Below are 22,911 nucleotides of genomic sequence, written 5' to 3' on the forward strand. Positions count from 1 at the left end.
CAAAAATTTCTATAAAATCTGGAATTGTTTCTCATTTTTTTTTTATTATTGTTGTTGTTGTTGTTTCTTCAGAAGTTTAAATGCTTATCTCATACCTCAATTCCAATTCATCACTTGTAAGAAATTGAAAGAAAATACAAAGAAATTATATACAAATTAAAAGAGGAAACTAAAAACAAAAAAAAAATTAAACTTCAAAGAGAAATTATATTTGGAAAAAATGCTATAATATTATCCAAAAGAAAAACTATTAACATTATTTTTTTCCCCCACCATTCCGTAAGCCCCCCCCCACTCCCTCACATTTCGTATATATACATATTATTATTTTTATTTTTTTTTTTGGAAAAACGGAGAAACATAGGTTATAAAATTACTATTATCGTTGTAATTAAAAATGATGGAAGAACGGGAAAAAATTCCGAGTGTGGAGAGAAGAGGAAAAAATTACCAAAAAATTCCGAAAAATAATTTTTTTGGGGTTTTTTTTTTTTTTTTTTTCCTCGTTGGATCACGTTCGAAACAAATTTTTTGTGTGAAGAGAATTCCTAATTTTTTTTTTTTTTTTTTTGTGTTTTCCTCTTTTTCCAGGACTATTATTTTTTCCCGTTATCTATGTTGAAAAGTATGATTTTTAAGGGGGGAAAAAATTAACTTAGAATATGCATATTTTTCCCGTATTGCGTGCATCGGATCGTTTTGCGTAAAGTGAAATTTATGAATTATTATTATTATTTTTTTTTTTTTGAGTAATATTATTTTTACCACAGAGAGAGAGAAAATGATTGTTATTATTACCATTTGATTTTTTTTTTCATCTCTCGTCTCCTCATTTCCATTTTTTTTTTTCCGGGACTGATCAGACTTAGGAATAATAATTTCGATTTTTTTTTCACTCCTGGAAAAAAAAAAATTATTCCCGTTCCCTGATAATTTTTTTTTTCCTTTTACGTCCCTCGCTAGCAATTATTACACGTATTCATTTTTTTTTTTACCTCCGTTCGTTTTGCTAATTATAGGTAATTATGAAATTCAATTGTTGTTTAATTTCCTATATATACATGTGTGGAATAATTTTCCATAATTTAATATTTTACTGTTTTTCTTTCTAATAATGGGTTTGAAAATGAGCGTGCGTCATTTGGATAATGATGATAGAAATTTCATCTTTGGATAATGATTATTTGGATGTTTTACCTACTGCGGAATTTGCATGCTGTTGGACATAGACTATATGAGTTAAAGTCTGTTGACATTCAACCCCAAATGTATTGTATCGATAGTTGAATAAGTTATGAATACTTAGAGTTTTATGGAATTGGATATCATCGAAAATTGGTTCCGAGAATGTGTGCGACTAAATATGAGAGATATTTCATATCAGATATTTCAAAATTTTTTGCATTCGTTAAACCCTTGGGAATGACACAGGAATTCAAAATACTGCTCTCGTGGCTTCTCTAGCAACATCCTATATAAATGCTACTACTACTTAACCGTACATGCATCTGGTAAAAATTCCTCTGGATAATTCCTAACGATCGGTACATGCGGGAACGTGTTTTGTGTGTATACAGGGTGATTTTAAATTCATGAAAGAAACTTTAAGAGATAATATAAGACTCTTAAACAAGCATGTTTGGTACAATCAGAAGGTACATATGCAGTGGTTGATTGCACATATCTCACAGCAAATCCGTCGGAAAATATTATATGTGTTCGTTTTTGGTAAAATGCTGTTGTGCACTCTTTAAAAAACAAAATCTAATACTGGATCGTAACACTGGATTGGATCTGGAAGGACTATCAATTTAAATTGTGGATAAAAAATCCGCTCTACTTCCCTATATATTTCTGACACTTGGACCTACATTCCGACCGAGCCCACTACGGTCAACCCAAAAATAGTAATATACAGGCAGTAACTAAACTGATGGTCAGAACGGTAATGAATGTGGGGTCGGAAAACAAGTGGTGAGCCGCGAGATGGCACCTACGTGGTGAAAATGGAGAGCACATTAAAGGCGAATAATAAAGAATAAAGAATCTTTATTATCGAAAACTTTACAACAAATGCTCAAATGAGCGACCACCAACTGCAATACAGTCATCACATCGGGGATGGATGGCAGATAGCAGCTTAATGACGGGTTCTGCGAAGAAGCGACGTTCTATTCATTTCAGAGAAACCCCCCCCCCCCCATCTCCTCGCGGCTCACCTCTTGTTTTCTGGCACTACATTGCATGGTGAAAATTGTTTTGACGGGTTCTATCGCCAAAACAAACCACCCCTTAAGACCCGGTTACATGTGCAATGTTGCGGTAGCATTGGAAGTTCTGACAACCACTCGACGAGACGTTTTCCCCTTGTAGGGAAAAAGGTATAAAGAAAGAGGAGGAAATATTTACACCCTTATTCCATGAGGAACTTTGCGGTGCAAACAATTTTCCCATGATCCTTCGCGATTTTCTCCTACTTCGGAATAAAGAAAACCGGATTTTTCATTTCCCCATGTAAACGGGACTTCACAGTTCTTGACCATCAATCTACTTTCACCCTATATATTAAATCGTAATACCGGATTGAATCAAGGACTACCTATATTTGAATTTGGTGGATAAAAACCACTAAACCTTCTGTATATTTTTGGCATTCAGGGCCCCACGCTCCAAGTCCACTGGGATCATAAAAAAAAAAAAAACGAATCCTAATATCGGATCATAACACTTCTAATACATTGACACAACATTGACTCCAAAACTCATCAAAAATCATTTTTTAAATAAAAAAAATAGAAACTCCCATTTTATTTAAAGATAGAGAGAGAGAGGAGAGAGAACATTTCAGAGAAGTGGATGCAACGTGAACTGGAAACTCGAGATTTTTCTGAAGTTCACTGAGTATTTGACCCAATGATTTGAGAAGGAGAGGAGGAGGAGAAGAGCACTTTTTTTCATATATATATCTATCTATCTAGTAAATATAGCCTTTTTCCCAGTCATCAATTTGTATAGAGAGAGATGAGATGAAGGCAAGAGAGGAATGTGTAAGGATTTTTTTTTGCCCTTCTCTCTTTTTTCTGTCTATTTGGATGGCACAATATGGATGATAAATAAGCCACGATCACATTCTGAAGCACTCTTTGAAGGCAAAAGGAAGGTTATTGGACTATCGCCAGAGAGAGAGAGAGAGAGGAGATGGAATTTTTTTTTATTATTTAGTTGCTGTTCTTGATGCCATAGAGAGAGAGAGAGCTAGAGCTTCGGCGACAACAACCGATAAACTAAAACGTTTGAAACTCGATTCCCGAACTGTTTTTTTTTTCTCTTTTCCGCCCTTCAGTTTGAGGTCCTTTTAAAGGTCCAAAAAACTGTCGAACCTTTTCCCTCTGTCTTGGATTGGAGGATGGTTGGTGTTGGTAATGGCGGCGGCTTCTTCCACTTTTCTCTCTCTCTCTCTCTCTCTCTCTCTATGCCATTATATTTATTTATGCGTTTTTCTTTTTGGCGTCCGTTTTTATTTTAACTTCGAACTCCCACACATTCTTGAAAATCTTTCCTGATATCAGTTTGCCACACCCCCGTTTCACACACAACCACCATTTTTATTTTATTTTTTAGTATCTGTATCTGTGTGTGTTGGAGGATTTTTGCACATCTATCATTGCCATTGAGTTCCGAAGATGAAAAAATATGACTCATACTTCAACTTTCCGGGAATGATTTATCTGTCGAGTTTTTATATATAAGTATCATTTACATATTGGAATTTAAACCTTGAGATCTCCCGGTCTGGTGATGGTTAGTGTGCGAGCGGCTATCCGAATCTACAGGTTTTGATGGTTATTCTTAGCCATTATGGTGATCTGATAGGGGTTTCCAAAGTTTTTTTGTTCTGTAATTTTCTATCGAATCGTCGTCCAAGCGTTCAGAACTGAAGTTATAAGATATTTGTTCGGTTCTCAAAGTGAATTCGGTCATCGGAAATGGCTTCATAGTCCTCTGTCCCGTTAACGGTTGGTACTTGGAGGAGTACTCTGCTGTCTTCTCTGTTTGGTAACGGACCCTTGGGTCGAGAGTTGGCCGTGCTTAGATGACATCAGTTGCTAGCGAGACGAGGTGCTTTAGAGCCGTGATTGGCCGCTGAGTCGTAATATAAAAAAAAGCACAATGGGACACTATTTTGTGTATCAAGAACTATTCCCGATTATGACGATTATTACGATGCTTTTATGATTTATAACCTGTGATTTACAATTGTGATTTATTTACATGAATCACCATTTTTCGATTACAAATTTTATACTTGTTTACTGGCGAGGTGCGTAATGGCACATGCCCATGTATGTAATATATCTTTCTCAAGATCAATAAATGGTTAGGTTTCCCCGGAGGCACCCGAGTCCCCAGGGACAATGTGCTTATATCACTGAGTGTGACAGAGCCTGGGTGTCTCTCGGTTCCTATCACTATCACTATCACACTATTTTGTGAAACACCAGAAGTTACACTACGGAAGGTTAAACAAGCGTTTATTACCATTTCTCTCTTTCCCAGTAAACCAATCTATAAATATCCATGGGTAGTATGTATATTTTTATCATAATATTAGATTTTTTATTGCTCTTATTGGGGTGCGCTATTTTTATATAATTTTGACATATATATTCGACATCCATATTTTTTACGGGCATCTTTTTTTTCAGCCACCTCATTGGGAATTTTGCCTGTTGTCGCCTTTGTACTTGTATTTATATTTATATTGCCATTGTTAGAACTATAAATACTAGCTATGTTATTATCCCTCACTGGTTGAGAAATGAGGCTTCAAGTGTCTTGAAGAGGTCTGGTTGAGAAATGATGTTCCAAGAGTTCTGAGGTACTCTGAATGAGAATCTCCAAAAGTTCCGGAGAACTCTGGTTGAGAAATGAGGCTCCAAAGATTTCGGGGAACTATTTTTGAGAAATGAGGTTGAGAAACGAGGCTCCAAGAAATCCGAAGAACTCTGGTTGAGGAATGAGACTCATAGAATCTTGATGAACTCTGGTTGAGAAATGAGGCTCCAAAGATTCCGGGAAACTATTTTTGAGAACCGAAGCTCCAAGAAATCCGAAGAACTCTGGTTGAGGAATGAGGCTCCAAGAGTCTTGATGAATTCTGGTTGAGAAATGAGGCTGTAAGGGTTCCGGAGAACTCTGGTTGAGAAATGAGGCTGTAAGGGTTCCGGAGAACACTGGTTGAGAAATGAGGCTGTAAGGGTTCCGGAGAACACTGGTTGAGAAATGAGGCTGTAAGGGTTCCGGAGAACTCTGGTTGAGAAATGAGGCTGTAAGGGTTCCGGAGAACTCTGGTTGAGAAATGAGACTCCAAAGATTCCGGGGAACTCTGGTTGAGAAATGAGACTCCAAAGATTCCGGGGAACTCTGGTTGAGAAATGAGACTCCAAAGATTCCGGGGAACTCTGGTTGAGAAATGAGACTCCAAAGATTCCGGGGAACTATTTTTGAGAAATGAGGCTCAAAAAAATCTGAAGAACTCTGGTTGAGGAATGAGACTCCGAGAGTCTTGATGAACTCTAGTTGAGAAATGGGGTTCTAAGAGTTTCAGCGATTTCTGGTTAAGAAATGGGACTTCAAGAGAGTTCCAGAAAAATTGTAGACTCTAAATATCTGAGAAGCCCTCCGAATACATGAGACGGCCCCGGTGCGAAAGAATCGGAATCCTTAGCCGAACCATGACCAGCTTCTGTATTCACCCAGAAGCAAATACCGAAATAAACTCTAAAGCCGGGCCTTGATTGCGGTAGTTTCCACTGCTCCGAAAAAAAAATCAGCCGTAACATTTATTCACCTTCAATATGCATGTGCCAGTTCAAATGCTAGTTTCAAGTTTTTGAGCTCAAGACTTCAGCCAATACCTCCTAGATAGCCCAAATCACTACGTACTATCTAGGACACGATTGCTCAACTTTTAGCAGAGTGTGGTCGCTATTGGTTTGAAAATGGGCCGCGAGCCACTAAAGTGATTTGTATATATGCCGCGGTTCACTTAAATGATCTGTAAATGTGTTACGGATCACTTAAGTGATCTGTAAATGTGCCGTGGGCCACTTTAGTGATCTGGAACTGCATCGCGATATAATAAAATGATTTGCAAATATGCCGTGGGGCCACTGAAGTGAACTGGAAATGTGCTGAGTGCCACTTATGTGGTCTGTAACTATGCCCTGTGTCCCTCAAATGATCTGAAAATGTGCCGAGGGTCTGGATCCAAGAGGAGGGGGTGGCACGGTGAGCACTGAGATGCTCGCAGATAAAAATAAAATTTTAACAAAAATATTCCTCCTAGAAAATGCTGAAAATAATTATGCAACGCAGTATTACATTACATGTGCAAAACATCAATCAAGTAGAACCCCTGCTGCCACCTATCAAATAAAAAACGCAACTGTTGTAGTTCTTCGATTGAGATTAGTGTTCGGTTTTTGAATGATGTGCCGCATGAAAAAAAAAACCCTGTACGTTATGATATTAATAAATATTTTTTGAGCAATAATGTAAATCAAATCACCAAAGTTTGCTCTGAAGCTTTAACAGGCGTTGTTTGTTTGCAGTAAAATAGTACAATCCAAGCCCACATAAGAGAAGTCGGCTTTCCGTAAATGTGATCGGATGGGACCCAGACTAAACCGACTGACTGCTACTCTATTTTGTGTGAATGTCCAAAAATTTAATTCCAAATATTTGTACTTACCATCCACTTGGTATATTGATATATAGGCACCGATTGTGCATACCATCAAAGTTCCAGTTTCAGATTTTTTTTTTTTTCGCTGGAATGCTATTATTAATTTCCTGCTTATGTCACGATATCTAGCTGGTCATCGTCGCACCGATGTGGCACCGCACACAAGACTTCCAGCGCTCCCTACCGGTAAATTTCGCAACTTTTCCCCGTGGAAAAATCGAGCGCGTGTGTTGAATGTCATGTATAAAAAATTTTTTTCGGTATCGATCCCAACTGTAGAATGCTAAGATGTAGAATAATGCTACGCTGCCTGTTGCCACGGAAATCTAGCGGAAAAGCATCACGTCTCGATCCAATTACCAAATCATCGAAACCACGGTGTAATCAATCTCTGTTATCTCTATGAGGGGGGGGGGGGCAAAGAAAATAAAGCAATGTCAAACATTTATTGCAAAACATACCATGATAAAAAAAAAAACCATACATATTATACACATGGAATCCAACCATCACGTTATATTTTTCCCGTTCTCCCCTTTTGTGTTACACATCAAGCATCATACATTTTCCAGGAAAATATTCCGCTCCCGTTCGACAAAGAACATGAAAATAAAAACGTTTTTATTTTTATGTATTTTATTTTTTTTAAGGTAAGAGATGGAGACCTTCGCCCATTCAATTTGTTTTTCCCTAAAACCTCTAAATTCGGTGCAAAACACCTATTTTTCCCCGTATATATATGTGAGAGACAGAGAGAGAGAGAGGAGAGAATATTGCCCAAACATACACCGGTGGGAAAAATTCCCACCCACTCTTCGAACTTTTCACATGGAAAAGGAAGGGGGAGAGGGCGCTCATGTTATAACATGGGGGAGCTTCCGGGGGGGTATGCGGTAGGAGCGTGGTGGGCACCGGAATGATGGGAGGCGAACCTTAGATAAATCGCCGTCATTTCAAATTCAAAAACTTTTAGTGCACGAAAATTTCATCTGGATCGGTTTAGTGGTTGTGTGTGTGTGTGTGCTGAGGAGAGATGACGTTAAGAAGACTAAAATATAAGGTTGGGGGGGGTGTAAGGGACTATAAAAGCTTGTTATAACACCGTTTCGTGATGGGGCGCCCCCTTCCCCCTCCCCCTTACATTGCCTGGGGAGCTAGAGGAAAAGGTGTGTGCGTGTGGTGTTGTTTGGAACCTGCACGTGATGGTTTGTTGGCCGTCGCCAAAAATTTTTCGCTTCCCCCCCCTTCTCCACGAACGTGTATATACGCTCTCTTTTATGATCGCCAAAACTCTCGTGGTGATCGGTGAGAAGTGAAGGAATTCTCTCTCTCCGGGACGGAAGAGAGAGAGAGAGAGAGAGAGAGAGAATCCTATTCCTTCTCCATCATCATCATGAGAATCGTCTCCGGAATTTTTACCATCCGTCCATTGGTGAATGGTGGCGAACGATACCGTTATACGATCGCGTGTGAACTAATTGCTAATTATCGAGAGCGGAAATCATTGATGTTTGGATAATCGTGTTGATGTTTTATGGAGTGGTCGTTTTTTTCTTCTTTCCCCGGATGATTTTTAGAGGGATTTCGGGAGATTAATCACCGGAATTTTTGGCGACAGTCTTAAAAAACATCCAAAGAAAATTTTTACTGTGTTAGTGCCACCATCGGAAAAAAACAAAACATTCGAAGTAAATTTACTTCAAAGACTTCTAAGAGTTGTACATTTTCATCAACTTATATATATACATGTGAAAGTCTGTCTGTCTGTGTATGTCTGTACGTACGTTTGTCTGTTCCTTATACAAATCTACAGTTTTAGACCGATCATCGCCAAATTTTGCATATATACGTACCAAACCATACCGGGATTGACCCTTAGGCTACTTTAAAAGTTCGTCAGAGCTGGGCAAATGCCCGAAATGGGCGAAAAACTGTCGGGCAACAATGGCTTTGGGGCCTCAACAATCACTTTCGGAACGTTTACTTTGGTTACCGTGGTTGCCAACAATGCGTTTCAGACGTGTATATGCCTTTACAATGGTTTGTCACATCTTTGATGTTGCCATTATAACATTTTATTCTTTTATAATGGTTTGTCACTTTTCCAATCCTCCCAGTAATTGAAGAAAACCCGGGAAAAGCGCCGGGTATTTTTGCTAGTCTTATATGCAAATATGAAAGAATGCCTGTCTGTTCTTCATGCAAATCTACAGTTTTATACCGATCGTCGCCAAATTTCCCATATATACCAAACAGGACCGGGACTGAACCGTTGGCTACTTTAAAAGTTCGTCAGAGTTGGGAAAGTGCCCAAAACGGGTGAAAAAGCGACAGGCAACAATGATTCCTGGGCCCCAACAATCACTTTCGGCATGTTTACTTTGGTTACCGTGGTTCCCAACAATACGTTTCAGACATGCACATGTCTTTACTATGGTTTGCCACTTCTTTAATGCTGCCATTATAACAGTTTATTCCTTTATAATGGTTTGTCACTTTTTCAATCCTCCCTGTAACTGAAGAAAACCCAGTATTTTTGCTAGTATTAATAGACATCATATTTAACAACAACAACGCGATCCTCACGAATTCCCAAAGGGATCAGCACGATCCGTCCGGGGAATTTTCTAGTGTTAGTAGACATCGAGGCCGGAGCCGGGATTGTGAACATCATAAATAAAGAGAAATATTCAAAATTAATTTGTATAAAATTAATTTTGTCTAATGTATTTATCTAAAAAAAGAATCAAATAAAACACTCAAATTAACCACTTTACGATCAAGGACGTGATATTGCGTCCGTCCAAAACGCCAGTAGAATAAATTCAGATATGTTCTTTCTCTGTTTTCTTTCCCCTCTCCTCATAATCTGTTGCAACCCTATGAGAAAAGGTAGTTCTTTTCACCTCTGTTTATTTCTACACCTCCTATTTTTTTCCTCTCACATATGATGTATCCTTCTACTATGTACATATAAGAGCGAAGAAGAACAGGTAGGGTGAGAGTGAAAAGAGAAATGTGCTTTATACCTAATCTCTTATATGCTTATGTATTATACAGTTTTCCTTTCGTTTGGTTTTTTTTTCTTTCTTTCGTTTCTTCTACTTTTTTTTTGCCATTTTCTAACCTGCGGTTAAGTTAGGACAAGGTTACCATACAAGGTAACACTTCAGTTTATAAACACCCGGTATATTTTGATCCCTAAAGAAACATCAGACTTAGGATAAGAGAGAAGTTTTTTTTCTCCCTCGGATACTAAATCGCCAAATGTTGGGAATCCTCTGGAAACAGGGTCGTCTCGTGTCCACCTTTTCCCACGGCCACAGGAAAAGCTCGGTTATGACCATAGCGTGTTTCTTCTCATCGTACGGAGAGGGAGACACAGGAATTTCATGAATCCCAAAACGATTCCCGTTTTTCCTCTTTTTTATATTTTTTTAATACCTGCTTCTCTCTCTCTCTCTGTGTGTATTGTTTTTATTATACATATACTTTTCCCACCAGTCATTTATTCTATATTATTTGAAGCGGGGTCCGAGGGACTTCTATATTTTCCTAGCCATATAGAGGGGGGTCAATATTATCATTTTTTGGTATGTAAAATTGTTTCAAATTGTTTTTCCCCTCATACATTTTTGTTTCCCTTTTTATACAGATTGGAGACTTTGTAAGGTACACGTAACACACAGTCCAAGGCCACTCTCATAGGCAGATACTGAAATAGAGCTTCAGTAGCTTAGACCAGTGGTTCGGAACTTTTGGAAGCGCGCGGCCCGGTCGGTTTCGTGAGTGGAAGGCCCGATTATACACACGACTAATGGGAAATAAATGGGTGGAAATGAAACGGGGAACCACTCACGGCCCGGTTAGACTGATATCAGGACGCGGCGGTTGAGAAACACTGGCCTAGACCAAGAGCCTGGATGACCGAACGATTCGAGTTGCACATTTTCCCCTCACACGACGCTAGTGGAAATACTTCGAAATATTTTTTGAGTTCTTTATTGACTAACAATCACCCGAATATTTGCCAACACTACGTAGTGAGAAGATAGACGACACATTTTTCAAAAACTTGACCATTTGTTAGAGTATATAAAGAAACGAGTAGGCATTCTAACACAGAAACGGTGAACTAATTAGAAATTAACAGGTTACACAGGGGGGGGGGGGGAAAGCGTGAGATGTAGTGCGCCATCTAGATGAGAAAAAACACATTACAAACGTAAAGAAACATTTCATGGAGTAGCGAGGAGACTAGCACGAGAAGTTGCCAGTCAACTGGTCACGAAGGGACTCTCGTCATCGATACTCAAATATCCTCATCAGGTTGGCGCCATAGGCTTGACGCACAAAGGTTAGACAAAACGAGACAGCTTTAGACCAGCTTATTCATTATTGTTCACGTTGATTTGTATGGCGCAACGTTTCAATTTGTATATGACCAACCGATGAGCCATACAAATTAACGTGAGAAATCACTAAGCTAGTCTAAAGCTGTCTAGTCTAATTGGTGAGATACTTCAGATCTATTTCGGCAATAGTCATTGTTGTCGCCGCTGTGGTGGTCGAGTGGTCATAATGACGGACTCGCATCGCGGGGATCCGGGTTCGAACCCCACCGTCACCACAGTGGTGGTCGGCTGAAGTTGGTTTCCTGTGGTTCCCAACTTCGAGGCGCAAATGCGAGCCGATCTCCCCATTAAAAAGTCTCGCCACAGAGAGCAACACGCCTACAACGATAAATTATTCAATCATTACACTTCACTCGCAGTTAGAAAAAGTGGTGGCAGATGGCAGCACGACGCATAACAAGCATTACACAGAAACAAACTTCACGTCAGGTTTCACTACACGTACACACACATTCCCGCATGTACCAATTCGTTAGAGGTTCCGCAGAGGAATATGGACGAGGTGCATGTGTGGTTTAGTAGCAGTCATTGTTGTCAAAGTCCAGCTTAGTCATTGTTGTTCACGCTGATTTGTATAATTATTTTTTAAATGATAATTATGTATTATTGTTTACTGTCTTGTCTAACCGGTGAGACACTCCAGATCCACTTATCGTGCAGTACATGTCTCACAAGTTAGACAAGATGGTGAACAAATAATACCTAATTATAATAATGATAAATAATGATCATACAAATCAACGTGAACAGTGACTAAGCAGGTTTAAAGTATCTAAAGTAGATGGCAGCATTGAAAGACTCACACACAACACTAGATACGCACTCAAACTGTTAGGTGCACAAGCACACAACTCTTGTTTTGATAGTAAATTGCCCATGACGATAGACCAGAATTGTGATCGGTTGGAAAGCCGGAAAAAAAAGAAAGTCCTTTTTACGTCCTATTTTATACCATCATTCAACGGCAGAAAAAAAAAAAATGCTTGTTTCAGTGTGTTCTACAACCTGCCAAAGTTTTTACCATCTTTCTTATATATTTTTTTTGAAATGCCTTGTATTTAATCCATTTCCCGCTTTTAATTTTCCCCCAGGATATCCGGAAAGCGGTCGTGCCTCTGTTAAAGAGCTTCCAAACTGAAGTCGACAGTCTTTCCAGGCGGAGTAAGGCTGCCGAAGCTGCCTTTCTCGCCCTCTACAGGAACTTCATCGAGCTACCAGGTCAGAAAAAGTTTGAAAATTATTTTATTATTACTATTATATATTTTTTTAAGGTTTTGGATGTACAGTGTCTTCAAATGATCGTTTCATCTTAGCTTCGTCGGTGATTCTCAACATGATTCACGAACAATTACTTTATGAAGATTAACCAGTGGTGTGTATTATTGAATTGGATAAAAGACCATGGGAGTTTCTGCCGGACTTTTTCCGCCCAATACTACAAGGAATTCAGCTGAGATAATTGTCAGTGAATAACGATAATCGGCAAGAAAACTGCTGGGCCCCGAGATCAGCCACACAGGCAAAACAAAGGACTGGACCTCTACCCGCCAACACAACTCCCCAGTGAGACCACGAGCGCTCCCGAGCACCCACCCTCAGCTGTGGGAGCCGAATAGGTCACTTCACAGGTCCTGAGACATGGTATTATTACATGCCAATTAGAGAACAGACAAATATAGAAACATAACTACACATCAATACGTTATCGAAGCATAGTTAACACTGGAAAACATTACAATCGTGTCGCCAAATAGACACCAGGACACCACAGCACAGCAAACAGGGCTCTTCTATCACCTTCAAGTGGCATTTCCGATGTCAGTACGGTCCTTTAAAACCTTCTCAACGTCCCGTCAGAGTTTTTGAATCGTCCTCTACAAACGGGATCCGATCTTGAATTGATCGTTCTTGTACTCACGGACCATGTCCAGTAGCCAATGCCCTACTCACCACATAAAAAAAAGAAAAAGATCGACGATCAACCTGAACGATCATCACGTTAATCCAACGATTCTTCGATGTTCTATTAAAACTCCGAAAAATGATTCCTTCTTCGTTCTTCTTTTTTCCCCGCGTGTAATTAGTCGAGGGTGTTGCTGTTTCGCCATCATTTATTTGCTAATGCATTGCCCCCTTTTTTTTTTTTGTGCGTATTTGATGACGGGATACAATGATGTTACTCATGGAAAAAGCATGCGAAAAAAAGAAGAAGGTCCCTAGACGGGCATTCCCTTGGGCTCATGCCATACCGTATAACAGCTCCACCCCTCGGCTTGTTGTATTATTTGTCATGCAGTGTTTCGGTAGTCTCTCTCTCTCTCTTTCCATATTGATTTATCGATACCGATCAGATAGACCAACCACGCCCTGCACACAAAACCATGTTGCCTTAGCAACTGATTTTTCACTTTTTTTTTTTTTTTTAGCTCCATACCATGTTTTAATGTATGCGTTTAGCTACTGTGTGTTTGCAACTATTTTTTTGTGTTCACTATTAGTGTTATTATCATTTAAATGCATCGCCTTGAGCCTTAGTATCATGTCGGTTATTAAGTTGATTATTCGTGTTGTCAGTCTCTCTTTTGTATCCGATGGCTTTGATTGAAGGTGTGATCGTGTTGTGGGCATTGTGAGCACTGTGTGGGAGGTGGGGTGATGATTAAAAACCGATCCGGGACTGGCGATGACGACGCGCCCGATATTTCCTGATGGGATGGGGGAAAAAATCGAAAATGTTTTGTCCGTGGCATGATATGAATCAGTTTCCTGGATCGATTTCTTAGAGCCTTATTCGCACAATGGGAGCTTCTTCAGACCATGGACTATATTCAAATGCAGCGTAACGATGAATCGCTCCGCTAATTATACAAATGCAAACACAAAGGCCGCAGCGGGCAAATTGGCCAACGAGGTGACTGAAATTAGATGTCCATTAAAAAAAATATAGATGTCAAACGTAACCAAAATACGGCAAAGCATATGACACCGAAAAATTGATAATTATAACTAATAAGATATAGACTGCCCAATAAAAACAAGATTACGGTTGCTTCATCTAAGTAGGAACAGCTTCTCGATTTATCCCACTATGTCTATATCGTACATGTTTTTAAACGTGTCAATTGTGTTAAAGTTCACGACCCCCGGAGGTGAGCTATTCCAATTATTGGAAAACCTATTAGAGAGAGAAACTCCCTGTGACACCACAACTTGGTGTTTTCCCTTAATAAACAACACTGGTGTCCCCTTGCCGAAGCAGTTGATTGACGGTGTATAAATAACTTACGGTCCATCCTATCCATCCCGTTGAACATTTTGAACACTTCGATCACACCACCGACCCCTGCGTTCCTCCAGCGTAAACATATTTAAGAAATAGTCTTTCGTCGTAGCTCAAGCCTTTTCTGATAACAAGAGCACGCGTAGCTCTCCTCTGCACCACCTTCAACCAAGTCTATGCACTTTCGTAGGTATGTGGTCTCCAAAACCTTATGGCATACTCCAGTCCAGGTTGAACTAAGCCCCGGAAAAGTGGAAAGGTTCAGTTTAGGAGAACGCGAAGAGATTTTTTTAAGAATGAAACCGAGCATTGCATTCGAGTTTTTGACCATCGCTGAACAATGTCCAGAAAACCTAAGCTGCTCGTCAATAAGAATTCCCTAATCGATTATCCTAGTTGCATCCTGGATAGTGACACCATTCAGCTCGTAAGATAAGTATCAAGTTTACGCGTCCCGCCCCTAGAGGCATCCGCTTATTCTCAAGGTCGGACGTTGCGAATTAACCCAGCCCAGCAGGAGAGACTCGTAAGATAAACGTAGGGTTGACGAAATACAATTCTTAAACGAAGTGCTGTTTATACGAAGGACACTTGACTGGATACCAAGCGAAGATAATTTCGGAACGTAAAGTCGCATTCATCCGTGGTGAATCGAACCACTAACCTCTCACTGTCCGGGCGAGTGCTCTACCATTAAGCTACAATGAACAGACATTTTCTAACTTCACAGCAATATGTTCTTTAAGCTGAACGGGACCGCGCAGTATATATAGATCGGGTATCCAGTCTCAGTTATACTTCGTACGGAGAGGTTCATCGTTACGTTGGTAGCCAATATCGTTACGAGCTGTTGCTGAGTTAAGAGAGCCTGTCGTTTATCAGGCTTGGTCGTTTTATTTCAACCCTGCGTTACTTTACGATCACGTGCTGATATTTCTGTGACGTTTTCTGATGGAGGAGGCAAAGAATTATTGCACCACTTGAATCCAATCCCTAATCAATTTTTTAGTCCTTAAATGAATTTTCATCGCGTTACGAACCACGGACTAATCGTTCCCTAAGATGGTACATCCCTACGAAGAAAATTACGTACCCTGGACATGATATTCCAATGACCACTAACCAGTTGCACCTGAAATTCTCCGCAAACCATCCAACATTTCAAAAAACGTAGACTCTTATTCAATCATAAAATTATTGAATTCTCAAACACCTACTGTAATGCAACGTCCATAAATTTCCATCAAAACATACCAATACCTATGGACAGCACGCATAAATGGACAGACTATTCCAAATGAATGAAAAAATACAAAATAAAAATGATAGAGGATTCTTTTATATATTATCCCTGGTGACCAGTGAAAATCTCTTCCATTGTGACCAACTTGACACCTGTGACTAGATATAATACAAAACAAAAAAATTATGGGGAGAGTGGGGGGGGGGGGCCCTAAGAATTTCTTCATCCAACGAATTAGAAATTAATAGAGTTTCGGTTGAAATTCCATCAATCATAGTAATATTATTATTATTATTATTACATATATTTTTCTTCTTCTCTCGGATAGCCATTCTCTTTATGGTATTTTTCCTTTGACTTTGTATCTAAACATTCGCTCAAGACGAAAGCCGGTTCCTTAAGATCCTTATATATATATATATCTACGTATGTATCTTAATGCATATCTCGAAGAAATATAAAGACATTCTACGAGAAAAGAAAGAAAGAAAGAAGAATAACATCTTATCCTTTAAATCATTACGATGTCACGATGAGAAAGAAGAATGCCTTTGACATTGGAAATCGCTTGGACTCGCTTCAGAATAGAATAAAATACCCTTCGAAGAGAAAAAGATGCTGCTTTTGGCAAGATCTAGTTCCGTTAAAGGCCTTTATTATTATTTTTTTGGCAATTTTTTTTTTTTTTTAATATTTTGGTTGGTTGCAATTTCTGTCGCCTCTTCCAATTGGTTCCTATAAGAGAAATCTTAAAGATAGAGAGAGAGAGAGTCTTTAACTCAAGTGCAGGTAATTTAGGCCTCTCTCTTTTTTTTCATTTTGCTATACAAAAAGCCTTAAAGACTGTGCCTAGTGGCTTTTTTTTTTGCCACTATGCTATTATGTCCTCCAAATTTTGAGGAGGAAGTTCGTAGCCCATAAATGCCCATAATCATTTTTTTCCCCCTCTCTTGGTACCACGACACTCTTTCAATTTCTTTTTTGAAGGGGGATTGGAATTTTTGTCTTTATTTGGTGTGGGAATTTGAATATACGTGTGTGTATAAGATGGTTCCGGATCCAATCTGTCTTCTTTGTGGGGTTTATAATTGTGCCCGGATGGGTTTTTTTGGTCTTATGTTATCGACTGCAAATTTAGTTTTCTCTGTACGGTGTTTTCGAACAAAAGTTTCCTATGGATCGTTTCGAAATTTGAATTAATACGCTTAATGATCCGTTAGCGAGTTCTGTGATAATCGGAACGCAGAAATGAAAATGATTATCGGTGAAAATATAAAAACTAAAATTTTTATACGGCCGTCACAATCAATTGGTGAAATTTGCGTCTGTTACGCAGGGAAAATTTATCCCGTAAAAATTCAGTGAAAAGTCCCCCCAAAAATTTCAGGGAAAAAGTGATGAAAACTAAGTTTCAATGACCGATATTTTTCATCGAATTTTTATATCAAATTTTTTTTTCTCATCATAGAAAAAGAAGTGGAAATTAATTATTAAAATTTTACTATTATTAAAATATTATTAAAAAAATTTTTTTCTTGATTAGGTGCCGTGTGAAAATTTAGATTCACTAATTTTTTCGTGAATTTTGTAAATGGCCGTGTTGACGAGCGTTGTTTCTCTGTGTCCCGACAAGTTCCAAAAACCTTTTTATCTCGTAAAAATTCATTGCAAATTTGCTGAGATGTCGATGATTGGCATCCTTGGATTTTTGGCAGTTTCCACAAATAGCCAATTCCTAAAAAAAACTTTCATTGTAAAAATTCGCGGGTCCTCCCTATCATACCGAAAAAATATCGCGTTAAAATTCAATAAAAATTCGTTGATGTATCAGTAATTAAAATTAAAGTTTTTTACAAAAAAAACAAAACCCTAAAACAATTTCACTGTCAAAATTTGCGTCCAATCCATATTCTACCAAAAAATTTATTGGAAATTCATAAAGATATCGGTGACTGTTGGGGCCCAGAAACCGTTGTTGCCCGACGGGTTTTTTTTCTCGCCTATTTCGGGCATTTGCACTGCTCTGACGAACTTTTAAGTAGCCTACGGTTCAATCCCGGTCCTGTTTGGTAAATTTGGGGACGATCGGTCTAAAATCGTAGATTTGCATAAAGAACAAACCTACGTACATACTTCCACATTTATATACGTATAAGATATATGCTTGATTTTCAACAGTACAAATAATCTAGCGCCAAAAAATTTCGGGGTCAAAATTTGCGTCTCTCCCTATAGTACCAAAAAATGCGTTCCGTAAAAATTCAATGAAATTTCGTTGAGATAATCGTCACGACCCAAACATCTGATTCACACGGGTTTCTGAACTGGGTCGTACAAATCCACTTACAGCCAGGGATTCTTGAGCTATGTATAACGACCTAAACTGGATTCGCAGGGGGCTTCCTAGACGAATCGTACGAACCCACTCACAATACTGTTATAAATGCACTTTTTGCGTCACTAGTTTCATTAATTTCAAAGGACTAGCAGGGATGGATCGCAAAGCAAAGAAATCGTTCGATATGGCTTGGCAGAAAACAACCTGGTTTTAATCGGTTCTCTAGGTGTCAAGGTTGTGATATCTACATCAGTACTATACTAAAAAAAAAGACGTGTGAATATTACTTTAAGAGTTTTCGTTGGAACTAAGGCACCCAAAGAGGCGAGAGGACTCGTCTTCCATCTTTGAACCCAAAACTGGTTTTGCTGCTGCAAGTGACGTCTAATTGTTAAAAAAAAAAAACAGGATAGGTCACAGCGATTGGCTATAGCGATAACACTGACGCCAAACTTGGCGGATAAGCAGTGCCGTCTTAACGCATGGGCCCACCCGGGCACGGCCCGGGGGCCTCATAGTAATCAGATCTGATTAAAATTTACTAGAATTTACCAGGTAGGGCCTCAGAAAAACCACTTCGCCCGGGGGCCCATGATGCTCTTAAGACGACACTGCGGATAAGTAAGCCTGAGGATTCAAGAAACCCTAGTTAGAACGGCCAGCTCAGAGAATACGTTGGCCAAGCTCTATTGGAAAATAGACAATAAATACATGGACGCATTTCGTTCATGAATGGTATCCAAGAGTCCTCCAACCTCCAACGTGTTTTCCACGTATTGCATAAATCTATATACCCATCTAGACAAGGGGGGAATACAATGATTATTAACCTGACCAGAGACTCGGTTAGAAACAACCTCCAGAGCTTTCACCTCCACAAATATGCTATTATCTTATGGTGAGGGAGGGGGGAGCGAGTCACAAAGAGTCATCTCGCACAATATCTGGAAATCGATAAGCCATGAAATTCGACTCCCTAGATTGGACGGACGGCGAGAAAAGAGAGAGAAGAGACCGCCGATGACCGTCTTTAACAGCCCCTCTTGATTATAAAAGCTACGTTGATGAGCACCGCGATATCGACTTCAAGCCTGGATATCATCATCATCTTATCGCGGTCGTCGTTGAAAGGACCATCAACGGATCATGACCGAAGTCAGATCATTAATGTACGTATGATCGTGACTCTCTCCCTCGAACGCACATTGATTATATCACACCTGTCTTACGCTACTCGTATCTTGGACAGGGGTCGGGCCATTTTATGAGAAATTCACTCTGTGGTGGGCCGCTTTTCAAAAGAAAGAGAAGTAGGCGGGAGGGGGGGGGGCTGATTCTGAGATGCAGGGATTCTAAAAAATTTTACGTTGGTGGCACCATTATTTAAGGAAATTTTAAGATGCATTGAAATCTCTCTTTTGCGGTCACCGGCGGGACAAAAAAAAATTCGTCCGTAAAAGAGGGGTGACCGTTAATCAGGGTTTTGCAATGCGTGCTTTTTGTTATGCAAGGGGAAATTATTATTTGGTGTTATTATCATTATTGTCCGTTAAGATGGGTTTTACTGTATCTTACTGCACCCTATCTGATCCGTAGATTTTATCTTATTGGTACAAGGGGTCCGTAGATTTTATCATATTGGTACAAGGGGTCCGTAGATTTTATCATATTGGTACAAGGGGTCGATACATTTTATCATATTGGTACAAGGGGTCCGTAGATTTTATCATATTGGTACAAGGGGTCCGTAGATTTTATCTTATTGGTACAAGGGGTCCGTAGATTTTATCACATTGGTACAAGGGGTCCGTATTATTTAGATTTTATTATTACCGTATTACCGTAGATTTTATCTCATTGGTACAAGGGGGGGGGGGTCCGTGGATTTCATTATATTGGTACAAAGAATCGGACTTTAACCGGAATGGGGTCTTTGGCCTTCATTTTATTGGTACAAGAAATCCATAGACTATTTTATTGGTACAAGGAGCCTACAGATTTTATTGCATTGCCGCAAGGGGGCCCGTAGATTTCATTTCATTGGTACAAGGAGGCAGTAGACTTTTACGAAAAGGGATTTTTCTGAAAAGGAGTCCCTGGCCTTCATTTTATTGATACAGATAGTTCGTAGACTTTATGTTATTGGAACATGAAGTCCATAGACTTCATTTCATTGGCTCAAGGGGCCCGTGGATTTCAATTCAGTGGTTACTTTTTCACAGGACTTTTGTCCTCCCATTTATACGTACAAGGACTCCGTAGGCTTTATTTCATTTTCACAAGGGGTTCGCTTTTTTTATTTTGCTATTACAACGAGCCGAGGGAACTCAAAAAAAGGTTAAGAACCCCTCCTGTGTGTGTGTGTGTGCACACAATGTTACAGAAGTCACCGATTTAAGGAGGGTCATACCCCACATTGACCACATTTCGTTCGCCGTTTGCTAATAAGCCAAATAGAAAGTCTGGTGGGCTTTTTGGTCCACCAGTCAGCATGTTGATCCCAACTCGATCCATTCCGGAAAAAATTTCGATACTTCTCCTACATTCCATCCGTGCTAATGGTAGGAATAAAAGGAATAAGAAAAAAAAAAAAAAAGGGAGGTCACTTTGATTAGATAGAGAGCAACGGCAGCAAATAATCTCAAAGAGCACTCGAGACAGCAACGAGAGTAACTGAGAGAAAGAAAGAGAGAGAGAGAGAGCACCTTTTACCTTTTTACATAATGAAATAAGAAGAAGAAGCACCCCAAGAATCACGATTGAAGTTCAGGAAATGAAATAGCCCCCCCCCCCCCGCATTTTTCCCCATCCACCATAGAAAAGATGGAGTGGTGGGGCCCCCATAAAGTAAAGGATTGAGAGTGAGAGAGCGGAGGCCATAAATTCCAGCTCATACGGGCCGCTCTATTTATGAGCCATAACACTTGCCCCTTTCTGGTAGTTTTGGCTCGTTTAAGGGCCAAGGATTAGTGGGTATTTTTTTCAGTTTTTATTAGTATTATCTTAGCGGTCAGGCCTGATGGAGGAGGTGGCATGAGACAGGCTCGGGCAATATATGCAAGCTAGATCTTCTAGACGCTTGAAAACAAACAAAAAATAAGGCTCTCTCTCTCTCTCTCTTGTGTTGCAGGCCTTTTCAATTTTTTAACAGTCGACCTTTTCTTGAAATTGGGCCCCCCCCTCGAAACAAGATGCATTATGGCCTAAAAGTACTTTACTACAGACAGATTTTTGTGGGTTTATTTTTTCTCTTATGGGGGATGCGTACCGTGTTTTCTGTTATGTCGATAAAGTTAAGGCCAAAAAAAAGGAATTATATGTCTTAGGCTCCAGCTAATATGGCCAATGCCTTATGGAACGGGAATTATGGAACTTTCTGGAAAAGATTTTTTTTCTCCCAAACTTGCCTCTTGCATTTAAATAAGTTTGTTCTTTCTCGATGATCCTCTCTAATTCGGAAATCAAAAAAAGGGAATGTAAAATATGTTTTCTACCTTGAAATTTCTATGGGATGGCTGAATTTTCTGCAGTTTTGCTAACAGATGTCTCTGGATGTCGGGATGGATTCCGGAATTGCGCCGGTACGACGGGACATAAAACATTAAGGGAACCATAAAACGGGATTAAGATAAATTCGTTTTAATTACTTTACCTTCTAAGCGGCATCGACGAGATATCTCGTCTCCTTGGAGGGCTGTCATTTTAGCATTGATATGCCGAGATACAGTCGAGGCCGCTTATTAAAATCATGCATAATGATATCATTTCGGTATTGTTATCACTTTTGCAAAAAACGGAACGGACCAATATCATAACATGGGGAAAAATACATACCTTAACGAAAAAATAATTTCAGAATTTTCTAAAGAATAATTTCTCAGAATTTTTTTTAAAGAAATAATTTCAGAATTGAAAAAGAAATAATTTCTCAGAATTTAAAAAGAAATAATTTCTCAGAATTTAAAAAATAATATCTCATAATTTAAAAATAATAATAATTTCTTTGAATTTTTTAAAGAAATAAATTCAGAAGTTTTTTAAAGAAATAATTTCTGAAATAATAAAAGATTGATAAAGATTTCAAATTTTGGGCGAATAATTTTGGAATTATTGAAAGAAGTATAATTTCAGAAACAAACATTCTATACATATAAAATAACATGTCCTGACTGAATGACTGACTGACTGACTGATTGATCATCGCTGAGCCGAACCCGCCGAAGCTATAAACATGAAATTTGGTCAGTAGTTTCATTTTTAATTTAAAGACTCATTAAGAATGGTTTTTTTTGGAAATTCGACCCTTAAAGGGGGTTCAAAGATAACGTTGAAAAAGGACCCGATGCCCTTTTTCAACGGGAAAATATATTGAAACCGAAAGTATTATCATTGGATGCTTCTCTGCAATGTGCATCTGACGATATTATTGCTTTTGATTTGCATTGCGTACTTTTTGAGATATGAGCATTTAAAGAATTTCATCACGCAACTTTTTTGCGAATTCTTCCAATTTAAAAGACGCATTCACATCAAAAAATTCACACAAATTTCTAGGTGACCATATTTCATGGAAAAAAAATGTTAAACCGGGATCTTAAATACGGTAAAATACGGGACATCTCGCCAAAGTCAAAAATTCGTCGCCATGAGCCGTCAAATCACCAATTTTTGAAATTTCTGAAATATTAAAAATGGAAACGGATTACTCGAAATCGCAGTGAACGTGAAATGTAGTTCACGGGGGAAAAAAAACGTTGAACCTGACAAATATTTCAGATGAACATTTATATAGCCATAATTATATCATAACATAATTTATAGGTTATGAAAATACGGGACATAAGTGGTCCGTCGAATCGTTCCCGACAATTTATTGGTCCTAGGATT

General features: G+C 39.0%; 1 protein-coding gene across 1 annotated transcript in view; it reads left to right on the forward strand.

Moving 5' to 3' along the window:
• The window catches only part of LOC149079676 (homeobox protein cut-like 1), a 519,361-nt gene that overhangs the window by 121,401 nt on the left and 375,049 nt on the right, over positions 1 to 22,911 (forward strand). The window contains exon 3 of the mRNA XM_089240290.1: positions 12,255 to 12,381. Within this exon, the coding sequence (XP_089096416.1) occupies positions 12,255 to 12,381 (127 nt within the window). The remainder of the gene's footprint in view (positions 1 to 12,254; positions 12,382 to 22,911) is intronic.

This window comes from Pholcus phalangioides, unplaced genomic scaffold (assembly GCF_987345545.1).
Source record: "Pholcus phalangioides strain wild (caught in Gottingen) unplaced genomic scaffold, Ppha-v1.0 ptg000012l_1, whole genome shotgun sequence".
Lineage (NCBI taxonomy): Eukaryota > Metazoa > Arthropoda > Arachnida > Araneae > Pholcidae > Pholcus > Pholcus phalangioides.